The sequence below is a fragment of the Vidua macroura genome, chromosome 10 (assembly GCF_024509145.1).
Source record: "Vidua macroura isolate BioBank_ID:100142 chromosome 10, ASM2450914v1, whole genome shotgun sequence".
NCBI classification, from domain to species: Eukaryota; Metazoa; Chordata; class Aves; order Passeriformes; family Viduidae; genus Vidua; species Vidua macroura.
This window is the reverse complement of record NC_071580.1, coordinates 24,472,103-24,497,823: the sequence shown is the minus strand read 5'-3', so window position 1 is coordinate 24,497,823 and position 25,721 is coordinate 24,472,103. Positions and strand designations below refer to the sequence as shown.

At 49.2% G+C, this 25,721-nt stretch overlaps 1 protein-coding gene across 1 annotated transcript; it reads right to left on the bottom strand.

Annotated features, from left to right (window-relative positions):
• Positions 1-1,576: 1,576 nt before the first annotated feature.
• ITM2C (integral membrane protein 2C) lies at positions 1,577-25,406 on the bottom strand. Its single transcript, XM_053986689.1, has 6 exons — positions 25,258-25,406; positions 10,948-11,085; positions 9,167-9,355; positions 8,782-8,892; positions 4,840-4,990; positions 1,577-3,375 (listed from the first exon to the last, which is right to left on the bottom strand). The coding sequence occupies exons 1-6, from the start codon at positions 25,369-25,371 to the stop codon at positions 3,284-3,286; spliced, it is 795 nt and encodes a 264-aa protein (XP_053842664.1). The 5' UTR covers positions 25,372-25,406; the 3' UTR covers positions 1,577-3,283.
• Positions 25,407-25,721: the final 315 nt, after the last annotated feature.

Here is a 25,721-nt window from a genome sequence, read left to right as displayed (position 1 = left end):
TTGTCCCAAGGCTGCAGAGATCCCAAAGGGCTGCACATCATGGGATGGGACTGGACTGTAAAGGCAACTGCAGAGAGCTTGTAATAGATAAAAACTTCATTTATGTTTTAATAGGAGACACTGAGGTACCTCCCCTCAACTGCTAAGTTAATGATTTTCCAGCAGTTCTTTTTTATTAAAAAAAAAAACAAAAAACAAAACAAAACAAAAAAACTCCAACAAAAAACAGAGCTTGGAGGTGGATGCTCCTAGAGCTAGACCAACTTTGACTTACTGTGCACTGTCTGTCAGAGCTAAACTGCCTGAGCCATGCTGCAATCTGCAAGTATTAGAAAGTAAATTATATTAGGTGCCAGCCATTATCACAGTGACCCATATTTTAGGGTTTCAACTGCATCTCTGCCAGTCTTCCTTAATCAGGTTTTATTGCCAAGCTTTTATACATGCCAATGTTCAATCAAATAAAGCAACCTTCTGCCAGAGTGTGAGCAAGATTAGGAAGTAGAACTGACTTGTTTTAAGTTCTCTTAAGCACAAGGGGCAATAAATGCAACCTTAGAAAATGAAAATCTGAACCATGAGGGAAATTTGGAAAACACAGTTTCACAACACAAGCTGGTTTTCTTTGTAGTGGACAAATCTCAGTTGGCTGACTTACTGCTAACTGGATTTAATGGAATGCATCTATCACATTCTTAGTATCAGCATTTCAGCCTTCAAGAGGCATGTCTGAAAGGTTCAGGTTTCCCACAGAGTGGTGCAGAGTTGCTTCCTCAGCCCAGAGCTGATGGAAGAAGAGGGAAGTCATGCAGAGCCGGCTGGGCCAGCCTGGGAGAAGAGGCTTTGGCAAACACAGTTACTCTAAGGTGCAGCTCCCCTCATGAGGAACCCCAGGATGGAAAGAGCACCCATACACTGAAGAGTTAAATGCAAAACGCGGCAAAAATTACTGTAATGAGCGAAACATGAACTTCCTCCCTGAATGACCAGAGACTAACTGTGGAAAGAGGAACAGTCAAGGAACAGTTCAGGAAAAATATTCTGATACTTTCCTACCAGAAGGATGAAACGGGGAGAAAGCCTGGGAAGGCACTAAGGGACCCCCATTGCTGTGTGTAGTGAGGAAAGGAAAAACCCAAAAGGCCAGCCCTGCTGAGCCAGCCAGAAGGCATCTGCAAGCTTAGGTCATGTTGGACACATATCTTGTAGAAATCAAACAGCTGGAAAAGCAGGGCTGAGCACAAAGATCCAGTGCCCACAAGCCACCCAAGCAGCAGAGGTATCTGTCTGCTTCAGAGACATGAGCTGGGCAGCTTCCCCACACAGGCTGCCCTTGGGTGCCCCAGGGATGGGAGATGGGAAGAGCCCTCCAGAGCCTGCAGGCATGGGCAGCTCCCCAGCGGGTCAGCCACATCCCCACAGCTCTCCCATCACCTTGGGAAGGGCCTCCCCACTGCAGCATCCTCCCACTGCCCAGCTCCTCCATCCCACTGGGATGGACCCTCCAGCTGCTGCCTCCCATCAGCTTTGTGGAGGGCATGTGCTTCCCATTCCAGACAAACACACACTTCACAGATCAGAGGTAAAAGACTTTATTATCCCATGGGTTTTTCCTAAGAAGTAAGATTCCCACCAGACAAAATATACAAAGCATCTTATGTTTTCTTTCTACAACTGCATTCTCATCCTATGGAACAGTGAGCACATGAGCTGACCCCAAAGAACCAAGGTTTGTCCTTACAGCTGCGGGACTGCACAGTTAGCATATCCAATGACCAGTTACATCATGCAGAACCAGAGGGGAGGGCAAGAGGCCTGTATGGTCACCTGAGTGCAGGCTCAGGCTTCTAGAAATGAACAGAAATGCAGGGCTTAAATTTACCAGTTACTTCCATTAAGCGAACCAATTCTCTGACCCACTTCTTGTCATCCTCTTGGCAATTAAAGGCTGGGACTAGCAGCAAGTTATTGCCTAGAAAACACATTTCTTGAAAAGTAAATACCCATCTGGCAGTGGGAAACTTTCCACACCAACCTGCAAGAAGTGCATATAATTCTTCATTTTACATCAAGCTTAAAGCAGAATGAAACCAAAGTGTCCTCCTCTATTTGACAGAAATTAATATTTATAGCTATGTTTATATAAAATAATAAATACTCAGCCTCTAATGGCATACTAATTCCTATTGCATTACATGACCATCCTGAGATCCTGTTTTGTTTTCACATAATTAACTCATAAAATTAACACTCAGAAGTTTAAAATATATTAACTTTGCATTTTGGTTCTGCTGACTTAATGATTGTACTTGCATTTACTTTATCCTTCCTCTTCCAAAACAACAAGCTCATTTCAACAGATGGTGAACAGGTCCAGATTTGCTGGAAACCAATTAACAAGAATGTGCCAAGTTGAAACTCACCCCATTCTTTCAAGCCAAAAAACTGCCTGCATTTCAAGAACCTAATTAGTTTTAACTACATTTATGGAACGGAGGGAAGAATATTTAATTACTCTGCAATTCTTCTATCTGATGATCAATAGAAATGCAGTTTTGTTCAAACAATTTCTCTGAAGTACATTGATCAGCTGAATCTTGCCTTATATCAGTATCTGTACTCCACTGGTGCCTGCAGATAATGTGATACACAGCTGGATTACAGTGATTACTATCAAAACAGCTTTCACTGGAGGAGTTACACAAGAATACACACTGTTAAAAGATTTGAAAAACCTGCTTCTTCACTTGCCAGTAACTACAAGTTCTGCTGCTGACACCACCTTCCCTCTGCTGAGCTCTCAAACTGTCCTGTCTGTAGCCTCACAACTATTCCTTTCCTAAATGCACCTGGTTCAGGTCATTATATCAGCCCCGAAATGGAAATCCTCCTCTTGTGCATACACCCTCTGTCCCAGTGCCATGGCAGCCTCAGAGCAATATCCCAGCCTGAAATTGCTCAGCCAGGAAAAGAGCACTTATTTCCAGCATTCCTATTTCTCAGCTATCCCTTCTACCCAAACCTGCTTCCAAAAGAGATTTCCATACTGGAGTGTGGAGGAAGCTGCATCTACCCCCAGTTATCTTTGAGCACTGTGTAAATTTAAGCCCAGCCAATGTCTTGGGTAGGTAGAAGGGAAGAAAGGGCCACAAAGGACCCCAGAGGTTAGAGCTGCACAAGCTGGGGGGAGTATAAAAAGTAGCCAGATTACCATATCTAAAGAGAGGGCTGAGAGCATGTGTGTGCAAGCAAAGCCAAGGAAGGTTACATCTGGAGAGTGGCTTCATGACTTTTGGCAGATAACAGTTTCGACCACAAAAGTGTTTTCAAAGTGACGAATGCGATGACAGTTTCCAGCCTCGCGTCGACTGACACCTAGAAGTGATTTAAAGAGAGGAGAGAGGTGAATCAACAAATGATAATCTGTAAGAACCAAAGAAAGGAGGGGAAGGAAAGCAGATGAGATGCAACTTCTGAACACTGAAATGGGGGGACAACATAGCCCATATGGAAAGCAGCATTATCTGGTCTTTGGAAGAATTAACAATCTTCTCCAGGATATAGTCCTGCAGTAAGAGCTGCTATGGGCTGAAGGAGTCACCTGGCAACAGCTGGTTCCAGCTGACAGCATCTCAGTGTTATCTCAGGGACCAGAAAGCCTTGAGAAACCAGCAGAAGTCACAGGCTGGTACAGAGCACAGCCCTGGATGCAGCCAAGAAGTGTTTAAAACACCTGTCTGTATCCCTGTGTTCCTGTTCCTGCTGCGTCCCCAGCCTGGGGTAGTGCTTCCCCCTGGGTAACACTTCCCCATGCCCTCCAAATGCAGGTCCTCATCTCTGGGCAGCTCTGCTGGCAGTTCCTCCCCCCTTACAGCAAACCCATGGTGCCCCAGTGACAATGGACCATGCCAGGGCTCCATGGGAGCAACAACCAATGTGTGCCAGCAGCTCCTCCATGTCAGTGCAGCTCCCACTGGGAAAGCACCATCAGCTACAGCCGTGGGGACCTCTGCGCCCTGCAGCTTCCCCAGAGATCCAAACCCCACTGACTGTAGGTCCATGTTCCAGGTGAGCCTTTAAGCATATCTTAAAAGCAAATTAATACAAATACTGGTATTAAAGAGTATATTGCAGCAATGTTACCATTTCAATATAAGGTACATACTGCTAATTTCCATGAAATCATTTTTACACAGTCCAGTGTTCCCTCTTCACAACACTTTCCATACTATTATGAACTTAATTAAAGGCAATTTGCAGATCTAATCTGCTCTGAATAGCTGCTACTGAATCGGGTGCCTTCATTAGGGAAATTTTCCAAACAGTTCCCAACAGCACTGCTATTAGTTCAGCCCCAGGAGCCCACGTGTAAATGAATTGCTGGCTCCTGCAATCATTTTTGCAGGATTTGTATCAGGCTGATGGATGACACAAACACAGCAGTCAGCACCCATTTGCAGCAGCATCCTGAAGTTGGTTTAGATTAACTGGATGGGAAACGCCTCAAGGCAAACGCCCCAGAGGGAAACCCCACGCTGGTCATGAAGAGTCCAGCATAGCTGTACCAGCTACAGTGGGGCTGTGACGTGCAGTGAGGAACAAGGGACAGGGCTGTGATGTGGGGTGAGGAGGATGGGGCAGGACTGTGATATGGGGTGAGGAACAAGGGGCAGGACTGTGATGCGGGGTGAGGAGCAGGGCAGGACAGTGATGTGGGGTGAGGAGGATGGGGCAGGGCAGGGCTGTGATGTGGGATGAGGAGCAGGGCAGGGCTGTGGTGCTGGGTGAGGAGCAGGGCAGGGCTGTGATGCAGGGTGAGGAGCAGGGACAGGCTCTCACGCCGGCGGGCGCTGCGCCGCCGCAGCCGGTACGTCTCCTTGCCGCTGCACAGGCGGTAGATGAAGGAGCCCAGCTGCTCCATGTCACTGACGTGCTCCGTGGCGATCATCTCCTCCTGGATTATGTACGTCTGAGGCAGGTATGTCCCTTTCTGAAACGACAGTTTCCACTGAAATAAGGCACAAACACTGCCATGATCTCATCCCTGAATGCAACTGTTTCACGCAGAGCACCATGGACAACCAAATGGAAAATTCATTCCCTGCTGAGGCTCAAGCTCCACTTACTGAAGCCAGTTAACATGTGTCCTTGTCCTTGCAAGAAACTGTCCCTTGCTACTAGCACAGGGCACACAAAACAGATTAGATCCAAAAATGGAATGTTGACATAAGGGGTGATGTCAGTGTAGGATCAACCCTGTTATAAACTGACCCAAATTTTAGAGCAGGATGCCCAAAACTGTAACTCTGAGAGTACAACAAAACCATCTGGAGAGAAATAAAAGCTTAACCAAAATTCCAGGAACTCCACTGAAATGTGCACTCTACATTTACTTCGAAAGACAAAACCCAAAACTACCAGCCCAGCTCAGATTCCAACATTCCCCTCTCCTCTCTGGTCCATTCAGCAGAGCCACAATAATGTCCTTTCCTTAGTGCCCACAGGAATGGGGACTAGACATGGGTCATGGGTACCACATTCAGAGAACTGAGTTCTCCACACACCTTCATTGCCCCAGGAACGTCTGGGGCAGTGACATCCCTACTGTTGGGGTAGAGGCCACTATGAAGGCCAGGGTGATGGGTGAGGTGTCACGGCAGAAAGCTACCAGAGGATGGAAAAATGAGGTTCCTGTGTGCCCCCCAAAGATGGAGGTCATATCTTCCCCTGCGGTAAAAAGTTCAGCTCAGCTCTGGAGTCTCTCTGCAAGTTCAATTCCAGGTGCTCAGGACATCTTTCATGTTTGGACACCATTGTAGCAACAAACAGCTGTGTAACAAGTGCAGCCTAGGCCAGGGTGCACTTGTGAGTAGATGCTAATTAGATCATGAAGCAAAGAATCACCTCTGGTCCCTTTTCCTTAAGTAGAGTCAGAGAAATAAAAGAACTGTCAGACCCTGGGGCCAAGGTAAAAGCATAACTGTCTCAAGTTGAAAGGTGTAGCTGGGTGTGTATTCTTTTGCCATCTGTCAGAGCTGGGGCACTTCTCTTCTGTTCATTGGGCAGTTTTCTTTATCTCTCCCACAGCCAATCCTCCCTCCAGGAGATCTCTGCTGTCCATGGCCAGTGTGTGTCCCTGCATGGCTGAGAAAATTCCATCATCCCGTGGGGAGATGCTGTGCCCAGGGGAGGAGCCAAGCATTCCTACCTGGATACAATCTGACCTGGGAACACCACAGCAGCCTTTGCCCACTGCATTCCCAGAGGAGCAGCTTTCTGCCCCACTGCATTCCCAGAGGAAGCCCAGGCCCATCTCCAGCAGCCCTGGAGCTTCAGAGGAAAACTCCAGCCTTGTCCAGGGTCCTGCTCCAGCAGAGCCACAGCTGGCACTGCAGGAGGGCTGAGCCACCATGGAATGGCACTGCTGCCACCACCCTGACACACAGGGTGTCAGATCCTATTGTGACTCTGTGACTGTTGGTTTTTTTGTAGTACTGCATTTGTATTTTTAATTTTCCTAGTAAAGAACTGTTATTCCTATTCCTATATCTTTGCCTAAGAGCCCCTTAATTTCAAAATGATAATAATTCAGAGGGAGGGGGTTTCAGTCTCAGACTGAAATAGCTGTGACAGGTGAAAGGGGAATCACCACTCCTCCATGGCAGTACTGTGCAACAAGGACAGTACCTTCAAGTCTCTGCCAAGAACTTTCAGCAAGCTAAAGCTCTGAGCATCTTGTGTTCTGCAAGAGATGTGGATCATCCATCATTTAACTGGGCCACCTCCAATCTCCTGCTGCTGCATGGGGGGAGCATCCCTCCATCCTTTTATGTCAGACACTGATGCAGCCCTGGTCACTGAACTGTCACACCTGTGCAGAATAAAGCCTGAAAGAAGCAGGCACAGGGCATGTGGCAGCCACTCTGCAAAGGGGCACCCTGGCATCAGGCTGGCCAGGAGGAAAGAGCAAAGGACGTTCCCCAACTCCCTGTGCTGCCCCAGTCTGCTGGAGCACACCACTGGTGTTAATTGCTGGACTGTGATTTGATTCTAGAAACAGGACTGCAGTCACTGAACAGGTCCAAAACTAAACCTTCTGCTGGGAATTAGTCTCATTCATTAGGGACTTGACTGCATTCAGAGACGCAGAGAAGGCAAAAGTCTCCAAATCCAAGGACCAACAAAGCTCACCCAGCATCCAAAAGGCAGCACTTTTGAGCATCAGGGCAGGTCATAAGGTTATAAAGATCCTCCCTGCATCGGGAATAAACTTGATCTTTCTGCCTGACCAGCAAGGCCATCCCTCCCAAATGTGGCCATGAAGATCATAGGCCCGTAGGATCACAGCTAATTCAGCTGGGGAGGGACCTCAGGACTTTATCCCATCTGGTCTTGAAAACCTTCAAGAATTTCAAGGAGGCAGCACAACCTTCCTGGGCACCCTGTTCCATTGCTCCACTATCCTTGTGGTGAAAAACTTTTTCTGAGCCCAAACCCAAGCTAACCACTTTAAAACAATGTCTCTAAGGTATAGGTTAAAGCCTCCAGAGACAGACTGGACACTACTGAACCATCTCAATAATCAGGAGGTTATTTAAACTCATATCTGCTTTGGGCTCTTCAAGCATATAAGACCATTTTAATTGTATTGTTATCACCTTTTTAAATTCAGTGATAATGCATAATTTTTACTGACTGTGAGTTTATATCTGTTATTTTAGGATGTGCCCAGTATTCCCAATCTCTCAGTTGTTTTCTCTCAGCTTGTGCAATCCTGCCTTTTCCATCTCCCTCTGCCCCAGGGACTGGTCACCTGCCAGGGTCAGAAGCTGTGACAGGTCTGGAGCGAGTTGTAAGTAAATGCGTGTTGTACCCCAGCGGGGTTCCCAGCACATTTGCCAGATAGTCACAGTGCATGAAATTGTGAGGACTGCAAGGAAACAAACTGGGAGTCTGACAGGGACTGGAGATCAGGCTCTCTCCAGGGATAACTGTTTGTCTCTGAACTCACACTGCAAAGTTCACCAGACTGCACATAGCAGGAAGCGAGCAAAGAGAATTTAAGAAAGAGTAAGAATTAGATTGTCTTTTTTCCCCCCTTTCTTTTGAACAGACCCTCACAGGAGTGATAAAAGACCCAGGCTCAGTGCCTTGATTTACCTGCAGAAGACTGAGACAGATATGTACCTTTTGCAGTCTGAAAAATCCTGTGCTTTTTTCCTGCTGTGAAGATTAAATAGTATTCTATTTTAAGATGGCTGCTTTCAGCAGCACAGACTTCTGAACTGAACAAAATCGCTGGTACTAAACCCAATTAATGCTGGCTGTGAACATAACTGCATGAGCCCAAGCCTGGTGCTGCAGCCCAGAAGGGAGAGCAGCACAGATTCCCCCAAAAAAGGTGAGTGTTGAAGGCCTGTTCCTCCCCAAGGGACACTGAGAGCTCTGCAATTGGCAAACCACAGTGCAAAACACAGGAGGGGGAAAGGAAGGAATTTTTTCTTTTTTCTCTTGATTCCTACAATCAGTAAACACCAGAGGGAAGGAACCTGCTGCTTCTCTGTGTCTCCCTGGTCAGGCTGCTCATCATGCCAGCGTTACTGTGCTGTCTGCACAATCAATACTTCAGCTAAACCTGCTGAAGCCTTCACTCTACATGGAGACTCAGGGCCAAGGCTCACTTCCCCAGACACAGCAGTTTTGATTTCCTAGGAGCTGCCAGCTGGCACCCAGGAGCCAACTCAAGGAAAGCATGCAGAAGAAGCAGGGCTGCAGCTGTACCTTCACGTTGACCAGCAGCTCCCACAGGTTGCGAGGAGGCATCACGATGGTGGTGTTGAGCTCGATGACGTAGCACTTGTCCAGCGTTATGTCGTGATACGCTGTCAGACCCTGCATGCCAAGCACAGGAATGAAACAGCTGAACCCTCTGTAATGAACTCTGACTGTGAAAATGGGTGAGAAGAGGGAATTCAGGGAAGACAGGACACTGCGTTAAACAAACCTCCCTACCAAGAAAGCAGAGAAGGTTGGAAAAACCCAGAGAGGGCCTTGGGCAGGAGGACAGCTCAGGAATAGATCATGTAACAGTGACAGTGCTAGGCCATGAGCTGCTGCAGCCAGCTCAGCCCCATGCTTGCCCCCACTGGCCCCAGGAGCTCCTTACTCGCTGGAAATCATGGATGATGTCCGCAGGGTCGCTCCCTCCAAACTGGGGCACTGGGACATTGATTTGCTCGTAGTTCTCTTCAATGTAGATCTTGACATCTTCGTGCAGCTCCAGCTGCCCTTTGAAGGGCGAGTACAGCGAGTCTTCGTACAGGACACCGCAGTGGAACACACTCTCACGGGGCAGCTGTGGGGACAGATCCAGGCAGGGGTACAACACAACCCCCCCAACAGCTACAGCAAACATGGACAGGAGTGTAGCCCTGCTGGGTAAAACACTCATCTGATGCTCAAAGATATTTTAAGATCAAGCTTTTTACCAGAAAACATTCTTGGTGAACCTAGTGCAAATTACCCTTGTGAAATGATCACATCTCACTTCATGCTAGCCAGGTCCAAAGGTAATAAAGAATTCCCTTCCAGCTTTCATGAGGAGTAATTCAGAAAGGCAAACTGACTGCCTCCAATCTCTTATATTTCCTCACCAGGTTGTTACCATCCCTCCATAGCCATGGCTTCCAGTAACTGCATTTTTCTACAGGAGGCAAAGAAAAAGCTGCGTATTTTCTAGGAGGCATAGAAGCTTGGGCCGAGCAGAGAATAATTTCTAGAGGCCCTTGTACCTTGGAGAGGCAAATGCAGCAAAACAAATTGGATTCACTCATAGCAAAACAGGAGCTGCTGTTCTCTGAACAACCTGGGAGGTGTCACTGCCACGGCCTCCCTCGAGGCCAGAGCTGCTTCTCCTAGGGAAGTGCCTCCATCAAAAGCCCAGGGACAGGTACCCTCACCTGGGACAGGGCTGTGTGTGAGGGGGGAGCAGCCCTGGGGCTGTCACAGCGTTTTCAGATCAGGTGTAAATGAGAACAGGTAATAAAGCACTGATGATTTCTTGAAACAAAGACTGCAAATTAATTTGACAGCAAGGAAATTTATGGAGAAAAGGAGTATATAAAAAGACTCTTTTGCTGAGTGGATAAGTGCTGTCTGTAGAGATGAAGGCAGCAGCAGTTCTGGGAGAACTCATTCACTAATAGCCACTCCACAGCACAGCACAACGAGGGCTCCAGTGCAAATCAGTGCTCTGGGGTTTCTTGGCTAAACACTCAGCAAGCCGGAGCTCAGCAGTTTCCTCCTCAAAAAGCAGCTCTGCCCTGTCTCATTCCCTGTGTTCTGACCCTCTACAGTGCTGCCAGCCCAGAGCCTTGGCCAGGCCAGGCCAGGCTCTGCAAAGACTATGTAGAAGAAAAGGTGCTGAATTTAATGGAGGTTGAGGGCTCACTTTCTACATCATCTCCCACTTAGTTCTTACTTCTCTGCTTGCTTTATTAATAGCAGCACCTATTTTTGTCACACCTACAGCGATTTTCTGTGCTAGAGCCTACAAAACCTACTGCAAAAAGCTGTTCCCTTGCCTGTACTCCCCTGTTCTCTGCAGGCTTGCTCTCCCCTCACAAGCTGTGCTTTCAGACTGCTGTACCCCAGACTGAAGTGATGTGGGGTTTAAAAGGTCCAACTGGCAGGATATTTTTATGCAGTTGAAAAGAAAGCAAAACAAAGCCAAAAGGGAAGGGGAGGGTTTCTGGAAGGCCCTTCCTGGCATTGGGAATGGAGGTCAGCCTGAGCCTACCATTTAAGAAATGCCTCATCTGCAGTACCCAGCAACCTGGCTCCTGAGGTAGCACAGTGCAGGGCAACAAAAATGAACAGCAACTCTCTCAAAGATGGTCTGGCTGCTGGGGCTGATGGAGCCAGAAGTGCTTCCCAAGTCACTCCTACCTGGGTGATGAAGAAGTATCTGTAGACGTACATCGATGCAAAGACCAGCCCCAGCAGCAGCACGAGCAGCCCCATGGTCAGGTAGCACACCCCGCTGAGCGACGAGCGGCGGCCCTGCGCCGCGGGGAGCGGCTCCTCCTGGGGACAGAACCACAGACTGTCAGCTGCTGCTCCGGGGCACCAGCAACCTGCTGTCCCCTCCAAGGGTGCTCTGGGGCACCAGCAACCTGCTGTCCCCTCCAAGGGTGCTCCAGGGCACCAGCAACCTGCTGTCCCCTCCAAGGGTGCTCTGGGGCACCAGCAACCTGCTGATCCAGCCAAGCGTGCTCTGGGGCACCAGCAACCTGCTGCTCCAGCCAAGGGTGCTCTAGGGCACCAGCAACCTGCTGTCCCCTCCAAGGGTGCTCTGGGGCACCAGCAACCTGCTGTCCCATCCAAAGAGGTTGTGTTGTGCAACGAACAGGGCAGGCACTGCCCTGCAAAGCTACTTCACACCTGGCAACAGTAAAACACTTGTGCATTTTGCCTCCCTTACCCCAGATACATAAACTATATACATTATATACCTATGTATTTATATATATTGAAAAGAAGTGTGTGTGTGTGTTTGTGTGAACATACACAGACATATTTATCATCAGCTTCCCACCAATTGTTCAGAACAAAGACAAGCTTTGTTTTGGTGGGAGGTAAAGACTGACCAAAAATAAAAAATAAAATCAGTAACTCTTAGCTCCTGGCTACTGAATGTAACAGCATTTATGTATTTATAGTCATTTTTTTTTTTAGTTGAAATGCTGCCACTCACAGCGGAATTTCTCATTGGAAATGTTTGTGATGGGAATTACTGGTACCTCCTGGCCCTGCTGGGGTGAGCTGACACAAACAGATGCGCTGATCTCAACTTCATTTTCAAGCACATTGCAGCACAGCTCCCAGGAAAATGGACAGAGCATCAAAAGAAAACAGACCTGTCCTCTTCAGAGTGCTGCCCACTCTATACAGACAGTAGCCAGCTCACCTTGTCACAGCCCTGAAAACAGAGGGCAGTGCAAAGGCAGGGTTACCTCCTGGAGACAGCTCATCCCAACCTATGATGCTCTTGTTTTTATTACCAAAATAACCCTTCAAATGTTAAGCAGAATGATGTAAGGCCTTTCAGAAGCAGATGAAAGAAGCTGGTGTTCAGAGATGCCCCAGTTTCCACACAGAAGAGCTGAAAGCTGCCCTCAGCTGAGCAGGCAGGGGAAGAGGCACCAGGGACAGCTCTTGCAGATTAACTCCCTCTGTGCAGTTTGTGATCTGATGTGTTTGACTACAGACACTCTTCACAGCCTCTTGGAGACTGCTATGAACGGGAGCAACAGACTGAAAAGCAAACATCAGCCTCTCATTTCTAAGGTTCCTCACTTCTTAAAGGAAGAGATGTTTCTCCAGAATAACGTAGCCAAGACCCACAGGGTGCTGCCAGTGCTGAAGCCCCAACAGGACAGGCCCCTGTGCCCCTGCCACTCTCTGGTGGCATCAGACCAGCTCTGCCCAGCCCAGCTGGCAGCAAACACCTCTTTCCCCTTTCCCTACCATGGAGCAGCCCTTGTGAGAGCAGCAGATCAGTGCCAGGCTTGGAGGCATCATTCCTGTCCCAGACTGGGACACCCCAGCATCACTGAGGCCCCCATGGGGACCCTGCCAGGTGGGGATTCTCTGTTCCTGCCCTGCACCTGAGCTCCACTGAGACGCAGGAGCAGGGGCAGAGCCAGGAGCCTGCAGCCCCTCTCCCACCTGCTCTACTCCCAGCCAATGGGGACACCTTCAGATACTGACTTTTTTATTCCTAGCCACATTCAGCCTGATAACTGACAAGACCAAATTGCTTTGGGGGAGCTACAATTCCAACACACCTCCAGGAGAAATAAACCTACATTTATTTCTCCTTCATCCCAGCTGCTGAAAGACCCACAGCAACTGGATTCACTTCCAGCTCCCTGCACTGAAGGATCACTGCAATCAGTTTGCTGCTGCTCCTCCAGCAAATAAGGGGATGAGCAAGCTGAAAAATATCACATTTTTTCTCTCCTCCTGCAGACAATGGGTAGCAACTCTGACAAGCCACAAAGAACAGAAAAAAAGAAACAAAAAATCATATTACTAGGGGAAGTTTAAAGGCTCTCTGACATGAACCACTAGGACAAAAAGTCATGCTGGATATCAAGTGTTTCACAAAAACAGCTTTCCCCAGACACTTGTCATCACAGAAAGAGTGCAGATGGTGAGGGTGAAGAGGAAGAAGAAGATCTCCTGACTGAAGCAAGGCTGAGAAAATGTTTAATGCTCTGCAAGTGAGCCATATCCGAAGGGTGCCAGGTTGCTGTGGCAGTTAATGCACCGCTGCTCCTGTGCTGGGCTGCCAGCGCTCACTCCAGGGAGGGCTTGGAGAGAGGCTTTGTGAGGACACAGCAACTCAAAGGGCAAAAAAAAAAATACTCCCACTAAGAGAAAAGCTGTGTTTGAATAATAGTAGAGAGGGGAAATAAGCCCACAATGGTTTGCTACTTGCTAGGGCAGCTCTGTCTTCTTTGCATAACCAAAGACACCATGAGACATCCCACCTCTCACTTCCAAAGACAGGTTCTGCTCCCTACAAAACATTCCTGGCTTCAGGAATAATGCCAGAGCTCTGCATTGTGGGAGAAGGTGGGAGAAGCAAAGCAGAGCTTTTCTCTGGAAGAAGTTATTAAACAAACCCCCAAATTCTGAGGGAGGAAAGAAAAAAATCAACAGCAACCATTCTGATGGAGCAGCAATTTAGGCAGTGAGGCTAAAAATGGAGACAGCCAGGCCAAGGGGAACAGTTGACACAGGCCTACAAAATACTGAATAAAAATCACCTGGAAAACCTGACTAAAAATGTGTGTCTCCATCCCCCAGCCCAGCAGATGGAAAGGCCACCAGCCTTTATCACTGTGAATAAATGACAATTTAAAAGCAGGTACATCAGTCTGCACCTCGGCCTGGGGCTGGAGGCATCCCCAGCACTGAGAGCCCATGGATGGAGCAGTGCACAGCCTGCTCTAACAGCTCTTCACCCAGGATAACCAATCTGCAGCAGCCTGGAAAAACCCAAGGAGCTTGTTGCACAGGCTGCTGCCCTGGTCATGCCACTACACACCTCCTTTCCCATAGGACATCCACTCCCTGCAGTAGAATTGTTTACAAACAGGGTACTCTAAAAACCAGAAAAGCCATCACAGCTGATTTCCATCTCTGCTTGCCTAGGAATGCCTGGCTCCCCAGCAAGGGGAGCAGGGTTTTCCTGAAGAGCAGTCCATGCCCTCAAGGCGTGCATTTCCAAAGAACAAAAATCAAAATATTAACACACAAAACCGCTGTACATTCACCAGGTATTTAACAGTATTCCAGAGAATTCATTAACCAGACACACTGCTTGCAACAAGCCATCCCATTAATTTTCTGCCTTGATCGAGCTTGGGGTTTTTTTGGCCAAGAGGAATGAGAAAGGTTGGGGTCCCTGGGCAGAGGCAGGGACACGTATTTCAGCTGAGTAAATGGGCTTTCCTCTTTTCATTGTTTTAAACACAGTATTCCAAGAGCTGGATATATTTTACACAAAAATGAACATAAGGCCCTTCCTCCCCTCCCTGGGTGGAGCAGAGAACAAACATTTATTTGTTTCTCCATGAAAGAACAGAAGGAAAAGCAACAGCAGTGGCAGAAGAACAGCATGTCCATGGTCCAGGCACTACAGATGTGCATGTGGGGTGGATAGACAGACACACCCCCAGCTCTGCAGAGCATCCCACTGCCTTTCCACGCAGTGATCCCTTCTTTGCTCCATTTTCCTTGGCAGTGCCACTTTGCTGACCCTACAGAGAGGGCTGGGCCAGCTCCTTTTCCAGGTGACCATTTCAGAAAAGGCAATGGGTAGAGTTCCTTATGCTCTGCAACCCAAGGGGAAGCCACAGCTGCTCTTCCCCTGCATGGACAACGGGGGAAAAAACACCCACCTGTCACAAAAAGCACCTGCACATCTTGGTTTTTGCCTGGCATTATCCTGCTAATCCTTCATTCCGCTGGGACGAGTCAGAGGCAGCTCCACACAGAAGCCTGAGCTCCCAGACATGCTGACTCTGATTGCTGTCAGGCATTCAGCCCAGCGCCCGCAGCAGACAGGATATTGGAATATAAAAAGGAATTCCTTTCCTCGGATAAAACAGGCTCTTCACTATGACTCAGTGCCCTGCCAGCTCATGGGGCCAGCACAGGAACAGAGTACAGGCAGCAAATACCCAGATGGGAAAGGATGGAGGCATGATACAGACCATGGGGTAGAGGAAGCTTGAAAGTAGCCTGAGGGGTGGGGAAAAGCCCTAATTCAGTCTTTGTGGATTTTCTTTGGAATTTCAGGTCTTGCTGAGGACATGATTAAAACGGCTGGTGTCCTGTTATCCCTGTTTGGTACTAAATGGTTAAGAACAGTTCTCCTACAAGGGGGTGGGGGACAGAAACCTGTCTGCACACAATGTCTGGTCCAAGGTTTGGAAATCAAGTTCAAAGGCCACAGTGAGTAAGAGCAGGGAAACCTCCCAGGCACCTGTGGCTGAGCCAATCCCCCAACTTCACAGCACTGAGCCTTTGGACACAGCACTGGAGGAGCTGTTCACAAGAACCATACCTGGTGAGATGCTGCCTTTGGAATTTCTCATTAATACAGGAGAAGGTTATAAAAATAGAAATGTGACATTATTGCTCCTTCATCACCCATGTCTTGCTGAAGATGACAGAAGTGAGAAAATTAAAAGTGTCATGTCACGCCTCGATCCCTTCCCAAGTCGCACATTGCCTTGGCAGAGATGGGCTCCGCTCATGGCCCTTTTCTGCTTCTGCAGCTTTAGAAACAGATGAGTCCTCCACAAACCCTGTTTCCTGCATTTCTGAAACACACAGTTTTGAAATCTTTAATTTTAGGTGTAGCAGGGCCTGACAAACTGAGGACAGAGATTGGCAAGTGTCTAAATATACACCCCCAACAGGAAAAGAAGCGTGGGGTGACTAAAAATAGTAGATGTGATTTTGGTGACTGACAAGTGAGGAGAGAAATGCAATGCAAAGGGATGCAGTTTGGAGAGCAGTGCCATCTAAAATATGTCATCGCTCTCTGGGACACTGTTCAAGGGAGCAGCAACCTGAGTTCTCAATGTTTGATGCACTGACATAGCTGCAAACACTGCCATGGCTTCCTCAAAGGACGCAGGCTCCAAATTTAAGAAACCCTCATGAGAACAATCTAACTTACCTTGCTGTTCATTCATTTCTGGTAGTCAAAGGCCAATATGGACTATGGGGAAAGAAAAAATATCAGGTCAAGGTCGCTACCTCCAGCACATCAAGTCCCATATTCACAGCAAAATCAGTAACTGCTTTACAAAACACAAGGACTTGCAATAGTGGCACCTCCACTTACTTCAAGTGGAAAAAACCCACAGCTGATTGCTGGAGAACTGCAGTGCTGCCACTTACCGTAGGTCCTGGAAGGACCTGAGCTCTCCTCTGATGTGATGGTTTAGCTTTGTTTGTTCCCTCCTGGGAAAGTGACCCCCATGCTTGTACCAAGAGCCTGCTCTTTCTCCTTGTGAAGCAAAGCCCCCATCCGTCCACACCACTACCAGCACCCCTACTGCCCGAGGTGCTGGGCACTCACTGCTGCTCCCTGCTCCAGGAGAAGCACTGCAGAGTTTGTGGGATAAACTTTAAGGTGAAGAAATCCAGAGCTGCCTCGCAAAGACAACTATGTCTGTACTCAGGAATTCCAACACAGGGGAGCTCAGTGGTGGAGAGCCCCCAGGGATGGCCAGAGCGAGCTGAGTGGGCAGGCAGGCTCCAGACTGGAGAACCTGCCAAGCTCTGTAGAAGGGAGGTGAGAGACTACACACAGTTTGAAAAAGGCAAAGGAAGACAAGAAGAGGGAGTGGAACAGAGAGATAAAATATCACAGCAAAGGCATCCTGGCATCCTTCAAAGCACCCCCGACACTCCAAAGAAGGCTCCTGTGCCAGATGAACAAAAAAATGAGTCCTGTCCCCAAGAGCAGTTATGCTTGGAGAGAGGACAGGAAGCAAAATGAGAATACCAGGTGAGCCCGTGGGGGAAGACTGCCTGAGCAACTGCCCTGGCTGAGAGGGGTCAAAGCTCTGCACTGGCAATGAGAGGCCTCTCAAGGAACCCACACATGGAAGGAGAGACCTTCCAGGCTGAAAGGAATTGCTGATGCTCTAGGTCAGAAAAGGGAACATGTGCATGAACAGACAGAGAGGAAAACACACACACACACACACACACAGATATATATATATATATATATATATATATATATATATATATATATATATATATATGGCACACAGTTTCCAAGGCAACCAAAGTCCCTGCTCACAGTCCTTGAGCAGTGCTTGCACTGGCCAGCCGACAGCATTTCCACAGAGAACACAACTGATGACTTTTGGACTCAAAGATGCCTGGAAGCAAAAAGAAACCCAAAAAGCAAGCCTAACCCTAACCCTAACCTTACCCTAAGCCGGTAATTAAGAGACTATCACAGCTGAAGGCAAAAAAGTTGCAATAAATGAATCTAATCACACCTTTGAGTGACACCATAGCATGTGACTAGTAACAAAGCCACCTGCCTCAGGAGTCACTTCACAGTGCTGGAAATTAGAATATCAAAAACAACCACTGGCTAATTAAAACCCCCAGCGTTGTTGCTATATGACAAAGACAGCAGGATGTTAAAAATGCAGCTTAGCATGTGGGAGCTCCTAAGCACTCAGTGATCATATTTTCCTTCTCCCTCATCAGCAAGAGAGATATAAATCCCCCTCTTTTCTTCTTTTTTCATCCCTTGATGGAACTAAGGGGCTGTTTCTCCTCCCTCTTTGCAGAGGGGTGAAGAATTAATTTCCATATTTTTTGTTTTGTTTTGTTTTTTTTGGCAGAGGCACAACAACTTCCAGCTGGAATGATTCCAGCCTCCCTCTCCTTTTCCCAGGAGTACAACCATTCAGAGCATTAGCAGAGCCAACAAAGCCCCTGGTAAAAACAAGACTGTTCTTACCACGCTCACCGCTGAAGCCCCCGAGCATCATGTTGAACAGAGAGGCAGGCAGAGAGAAAATAAACAGCTGTGACAAAGTGGCAAAAAAATATCCCAACCTGGGCATTTAACAGCCTGACTGCCAAAATACTGATTCTGATAAACACAGCCTGATTTCCAGGCCACTCACTGCAACGATGGGGAAAATCAGTCCCTGCCATGGAGCAGCTCCAACACCACAGCTAAAAGGCCCTGGAGCACCTGGGCAGACCTCACCTGGGAGAGGGAAGGAGCCAGCAAAGCCATGTGAAGGCCATGGGTTGTTTAGGGTCTTTTTTACAAAAGACTCCCTGAAGTGGGAGGTGGTATTAAAAGAATGGGAATCTTCCCCAGGAGAAGAATGGAGGTTAAGCTTTGGCACTGTGTCTCAAAACCTCTCTAGAGCGATGAAAGGCAAAAGGCAGCTCAAGCAGGATCGAAGCAGAGCAGCTGCTCTGGAAATAGGGAAAGCTCTTAAACTGAGAGGTTGGCAAATTTAAAGAGAGCCTTGACTCAAAGGTAAAGACATATGCAGGAGGGCAGACACCTGACTCCTTAAAAGACCTCTCACAAATGCCAAAAATATTCAAGAATACTGCAAAACTGAAGTAAGGAAATGGCAACAGCTTTCAGCTTGCTCTTGGTGTAGCTGAGCCCTCCTTCTCCCAGGTGAAGGAAAGAGAAGCTGCTACCAAAACTAGTCTGTTTGCTTCCACCATCATGCAGGGCTTGGAGGAAGCAAACCATGAGCCTGGGTCGCCACCAAAGTGCTGAGCTGTCCCTCGGGACACGCTCCCCTTTTCCCAGACTGCAATTGTACAACTGCTGCCACGTAAAACAAACCCACCTAACAACCCATGCAAGTGGCCCTGGGCACAAGCCAAGGGAGCTAGAGGCTGATTTTGCAAGAGGTGTGAAGGATTGGGTGCTGTGGCAACACATTTGAAAGCGGAAAATGTGACAGAGAAAAGACACATCAAAAGGTTTCACACGATTTCACCTGAAGTTTTTTACCTCTAGTGATGCCTTTGGACGCTAATGAAGCCCCAGAGCAGAGCAACAGCTGGGCCCAGGACTCATCTGGACATTTCCACTGGGCTCTCACGCTGCTTCCCCCAGAAACTCCATGTCTGGAGAGCTTTTGGGTGTGTAAAATTTAAAATCACAGCACCCACCTCAGAGCTGGCATAGTCAAGGCAAACAGAGGTGGTCAAATCAGCCATTCTGGATCTCACCAAGAGCAAGCCAAGCACTGCTGATCTGGCTACGGCAAATGAAGCTAGCACGGTCCCTCCTCACTCTTCCTCTAGACGTGACTGATTCCCAAAAAGCTGGAAGAAAGGACACAGCGGTGCCCAAGATGCCCAAGAACACCCAAGGTCCTGCCTTGTGCTGGTTCTGCAGACAAGAGGGACAGTCCCAGCCAGAAACCTGCACTGATCACTCCGAGCAGAGGGGCAGAGTCCAGCAACTCCTGGAGGGCAAGTTCAGTCATCTTCAAGGAACCAGACTTCAGGTCACAGCATTTGCTCCTTCCTTGAAAATCAGGACTTGCACAGTGTCACACCATAAAATGAAGTCACTGCTCCCTTCTGGAACACTGACAGCTATTATCTCTTCTCCCAGCAACAGCATAGCAAAACTCTGACACTCAATCCTACACTTGAAAATTCACCACAAAGAAAAGGTGTCTAGTTTAACAACAGCAAGAGAGAGAAGGCAAATTTACCCTTCTCTTTGTTGTTCAAACTGACTTCAAAGGTAGGACATAGCACTAAGAAAGACAACTCTGAAAAGCAAGTGCAGAGAGATGACTGAAAAAAATCAGCACCCTCACACTGTCCTCCTTCAAATGGTAACACTGGCATTAAAAAAAAACCCAAACATTCCTAGGTTCTCACACATCACTTGGGAAGAAAATGCACACCTACAAGTGAAGATGCCTTTTCCATCTCCTGTAAATCTGGTAATGAGCAAACATTTGGCAGCACAAAATCAGGAACTGCAGAGCGGCACATGGGGACACCTCATCCTCCATCTCTCCAGACCTGGCTGCAGTGCTCTGCTGGATGCAGCTCCCTTCTTCTGGGCTTCTGCCCCATACTTACTTTTGCTTCATTTGTACCCTTTGAAACTCTTCTTTTTAAAGGTATTTCTTGGTTTTCTGTGTTTTGCCAAAAAAAACCTCACCAAAACTGCTGCACCCAAAGCAGGTAAACGCAGCAGGTTCTTCCCACATGAAGAGCTTCTCCATGCAAAGCTGGGCTGGCTCCAGCTCTCCCCCACCTTTGGGAGAACACAAACCTCTGGACAGCTATTTCCAGTTCCTCTGTCTCCAGCTCTTCAGTCTACATCTCTTTGCTGAAAGACAGCTAGATGTTTCAAAATTCAGTTGCATTTATAACGCTTCTTCTTGGAATAGATATTCTCTGTCCTAATCCCTCTGCCAGTGTTAGTCAGATCCTTTGTCATGCTCAGCTGGAATATCAAATATTCATGTCCAGAGTCCAGTAAGACACTGAAGTCTAGTATTTCACTAGAGCAGATCCTGCAAGGGTCTGCAGAGATGTCTCCTGCAGAGACCTTTTTTTTCCCAATGCAGACCTTTTCCTCTGCTTCCAAGGCATCCCCAAACCACAGAGAACCAAAACCAAATGACAGTGCTTCTCTTTAAGCTGACAACTCCATACAGGCCACAAAAAGAAATTACCATTTCAGCCCACATGGTTATAGGAGGGTTGGGCAAAGACCAGGAATAACCTTCTGTTACAGGAGGCTGCTTCTTAAAATTTGGATCTGCCATATTCAGCTCCCTAAGCCTCAATATGGTGAGAACCCCCACAGCTCGAGAGCCTCAAGCCTGCAAACATGGCAATGAGCACAATCAATCCACACTGCTGCCAGCAAGCTTTTCCTTCCTCTCTCTGAATTTACAGCTTGTTTTGTGAAAAAGCCTCTTTTAAAAAGACTCTTCCTCACAGCCCCTTCCCTCGCCATCTGTCTCCCACCTCACAACATTCTGCAAAGAAGTCGCTCACAAAACCCAACACTGCACTGGCACAGCAGCGTCCACAGGTTGGTGTGACTCTGCTTTATGTGCCCAAAGAGCCACTGCTCCTCCACCTGCCCGATGATCTGGATCCCAGCTCTGGAGCATCACTGCTCAAGGTGCACCAAACCCCTGGGAGCCAGAAGTGGCATTGCTGTTCTGCTGCCACCACGAAGACCTGATGAGCTGATCCTCTTGGACTTGCTCAGGCAAATGCAAAGCATTCCCAGCTCACCATGGCCAGCTGAGCATCAGGAAAGGCAGGGGAGCAGGGACACAGCACCAGCCCCAACATTGAGGCACTATCTGCCTGCTTAAGAGCTCCACATCCACAGGAGACCTACTCCTCACCGGGGAGATGGGCAGTCACAGGGAACAGAGCTTCCTGGGCACCAGAGGCGTCCTCAGGGAACATGCTCCCCATGGGTTTCCAGGCTTTGCCCTGCTATTTCTGCCAAGCAGGGCAACCACACTGGGTGTGGGAGCTGTGGCAACACGGAGGAGGCTGGGACAGCTCAGCTGTCAGCCAGGAGCTGAGGCACTCAGCAGACAGAGGTCCTGAGGTGCAGCTACAGAGAGACCACCCAGACACAGAAGGGTTGGATGGATCCAGCGCCAGGCAGCAAGCAGCTCCTTGTGGGAAACTTCTCCATACAACCAGGAAGGCTGTGATCCAAAGACCACCGAGTCTTGTCAAGACTTTGGGAAGGCAGATGGGATGAAAGACATCAAATCAAAGCCTGGTATTACTGCAACCAACCAAGAGCAAAGCATCGGTCACAATCTGCAGACACCATTGTGTGCACCCTGGAAAGCCCCTCGCAGCCCCCGGGGCTGTGAGTCACTGCCAAGGTGTTTCCAGCAGGCTCACCAGGCCTGTGGATATGGAGAGAGCTCTCCCAGTCCTGCTTGGGCCATAAAGCCCTTCTCTCCCACCAGCCAGACCTGAGCAAACACTGCCCTGCCTTTGACACTCATCCCTCCAGAGACAAACAGGACTGCATGAGCAGTGCTTTCCCAGAGGCAGGACAACAGGCTCCTGTGAAAGCAGCCCCTGGATCACACAGGTGTGCTCCCACTGCCTGCAAACCCCCCTGTCCCCCCAGACACCAGCCTGTGCTGCAGTGCTGCCTGTGGGGCACCATTTCCCCCAGCCAGCAGCACCAGGTGCCGGATGCAGCCCTCAGCCAGGCCAGCGGGGCAGCCAAAGCCCACTCTGGACAGAGAGAGGGCTGAGAGGTGCCTCTGCCCTCCAGGGCTTTCATCTACACCAGGTGAGTCAGAAGATTTTCATGAAACCCCTTCTCCTCTGTCTCTTGCACTGTCTCTGCCAAATAATGAGCATTATTAGAGGGGTGCACAAGGGATAAAAAAAAAAAAACCAAAAAACTGAACACACATTTTGACTAGAGAGCTCCAGCCATCAGTTTTATTTGGTTCCTGTGGATTTCAACATCCACCACAAGCACAAGGAGCATATTTCCCAGAGCAGTTAAAGACACAGCCTATGTATTTATTTCCATTTTGGACTGCAAATAGGGAGTTCAATTAAAACTTACTGAATACTATTTTGCGTCTGAAAAAATATTTTCCAACGAACACAATGGATTATTTTACTGGCTGCATAACCTCAAGCTGCCTTCTGCTCAAGGCTGAAGGCACAGTTCCTGTAGGCCACAGTTCCTACTTAATGACAAGACTGTTTCTTCTATAATATCTTAAAGTCTTGCAACAGTCTCAAAACTACGTGGATTTTTCTGACAGGAGTTTAAACTGCATATTCTTCCCTATTCAAGCCAAGCTGTACAGGGGAGAAACACGGTTCAGCACATGCAAGCTTGTTGTCACGACTCCTCACCTACTACTTTTCAGGACACATTAGCATTACAGACATCTTCCTGCCTGCTGCATCTTTGCATTCACCGAGCACCTGCCAAAATTCCCAGGCTGCAGAAGTGGCCGCTGAATCATTTCCCAGCTCTGGCTCCTATCACTGGGATTGAAGTTATGAGATCAAAGAGGAAAGGAATGCAGAGCAGCTTGTTTGCATGTCACCAATGCCATTTTGCTGTGAGGCAGCTAGAGAAAGACACACACAGATGGAAATTATTGGCAACAGGAGCAGGAGTATGGCAAGAAAGGCTGGCTACAGAAAGACCAACACCACAAGCCGGGTGTTTTACAAAGGTAAAGGTCCAGCTAAGCCCAAGCACACCAAAGAATCCACTGTCACAGTCTGAAAAACATCATCAGGAAGCGGCCACCTGATGTCAGTGGATGTGCTGCTCCCTGGACATCCTCACACTGCACAGACTCACTGTTACCCACTCCTGCCCTTATTTCATGGGTCTTATGTTGATGTTCTTACATGTCTATCTGCTGGAATCAAGAGACTGCTGAGGAGTCTTTGTTCTAAATTCATGTTTCTAGGTTCCTTTGTAGCTCACAGAGGTGGGCTTAAAAGAACACCACCGTGCCTCCCAAGAGTCACAGAAAGGCCCAAGGCAACACAAAATCCCCAACATTTATTATTTCCTACCTAAGCCAATTCCATACATCTGGCAGGACCTGAATCAGAATAATTTTGATTGCTGGGATCTGGCAGCACTAATGATAGAAACAAGCTTCTGTTACTTTATTACTTTTTAAACTGCTTTTCTCACAGCACTCATGAGAAATGGATCCTGCCTGAACTCATGTAGGATCAACAGAAGAACTGAGTTTCTGGCTGTGGAAAGCTGTTTATGTGGAAAGTTTAATGGCAGGATGAGCTGGAAGTCCAGTGTGATAGTCAGCTTCCAGGGTTGGACATCAGAGGCAGGAAGAAAACCAGCACCTTAGTTTATAATTAGGAAATACAGTCAGGAAATCACTGGAAATCACCAGCAGCCACGTTCCCCCAGGTCTCTGCAGAGCTCCTTGGTGTGAGAATAACAGATGCAACCATGATAGACTGAGCACAGCGAGACCCTGGCAGCACAGCCAAGAGCTGAGCACATCGTGTGTGATGGGAGAGATCATCATGGTCTAAGTGACTCCCTGAACTCTGCACAACAGAGCAGTCTCCTGAAGCCCCTGCTGTAAAGCACTTCTCCAGAGCAATTCCCACTTGTTTGGTGAGGCACACGAGGAGAAACACTCTGCCCTGCTGCAGGAACAGAGTGAAACTACAGCTCCCATATTGTTTTTTGAGTCAGAGAGAGACTAGGGTTCAGTAAATTATCAGACCACATGCACAGCCTAGGGATTTGCGAGGAATACAGAAATGCCATTTAGGACTCCTCTGAAACGGGAGTGCTGTAACAAGGCAGAGTCGATGCTGTGGGTCAGGCCCAGATCAGGACGACAGCCTCACAATACACGGTGTGGAATCCACCCAGCACGTCCACCCTCGCAGGAGGGCAGGCAACTGGGGTTCTCCAACACCAGAGACTTCAGAAACGCCCAACTCCTGCCTGGTTCACTGTCCGTGCTCGAGAGAGGCATTGCCCGACAACGCCTGGCCACAGCTCCCACAGTCCGGGAGCGACCCACACAGCTCTGCCCAGCCCCAGCCCACGTTCTGCATCTGCTACGGATGGTCCAGTACCTTCCCCTTGTGCCTGAAGGGATCCCAATCATGCAGGCATGAGCACTGGTTCCCCTCTCCAACCCATCACCTGAAGCCAGCAGATCAACTCCACATCACCGTGTCAATTCCCATCTGCAAAGCATCTAGAGCTCTGTGCTCTTAGCCCTTTGCTTCCCATCTTGCTCCAGCACCATCTGCTTTCCTCCTCTTGCCTCTTCCCCGTACCAACAAAGCCTTCAGAGATGCTGGGTTTTGAAATCCACCCAAACCGAAATTACATTCCCGCAGGCTAAACCGCCCAAAGGGATGAGTTCTGCTGCCACAGAGTGCGCTGGACATTCACTCCCGTGCCCAGGGACGGCTGCTCGCACCACGGCGCCGCTACCCTGCCCCATCCCCTCCCCGCTCCTCTCAACTTCGGGCGCCCACCAAGCCCCCGAAGCCGTCGGTAAAGCCGGACACTTCTGCCGGTGCCTGTACGAAGCAGCACCACACCACCCGCATCCCTCGTCTCCCGCCGCCCCTCGCCCCCGCTCCACTCACGGCGCCCGGGGGCAGCAGCACGGCGCCTGCCACCCCATCGCCCCCCGCTGCCTTCTCCTTCTCCTTGTCCGGCTTGAGCGCCGCGGGCGGCTGCTGGACGCCGATCTTCACCATGGCCCCGCTCCGCCGCCACCGCTGGTCCCGGCACCGCCCCGGGGAGGGGCCGCGCCGCGCCCGCCCTCAGCGCCCAGCCCGCCACGGGCACCGGGCGGGCCCCGCACCCTCAGAGCCGCCCGCGGGCACCAGGCGGGCCCCGCACCCTCAGAGCCCAGCCCGCCACGGGCACCGGGTGGGCCCCGCACCCTCAGAGCCGCCCGCGGGCACCGGGCGGGCCCCGCACCCTCAGAGCCCAGCCCGCCACGGGCACCGGGTGGGCCCCGCACCCTCAGAGCCGGCCCGGGACCTGTCCGCCCACGGAGACCCGGCTGCCTCACCACCCCCGGCAGCACCGCTGTGAGAGGCCG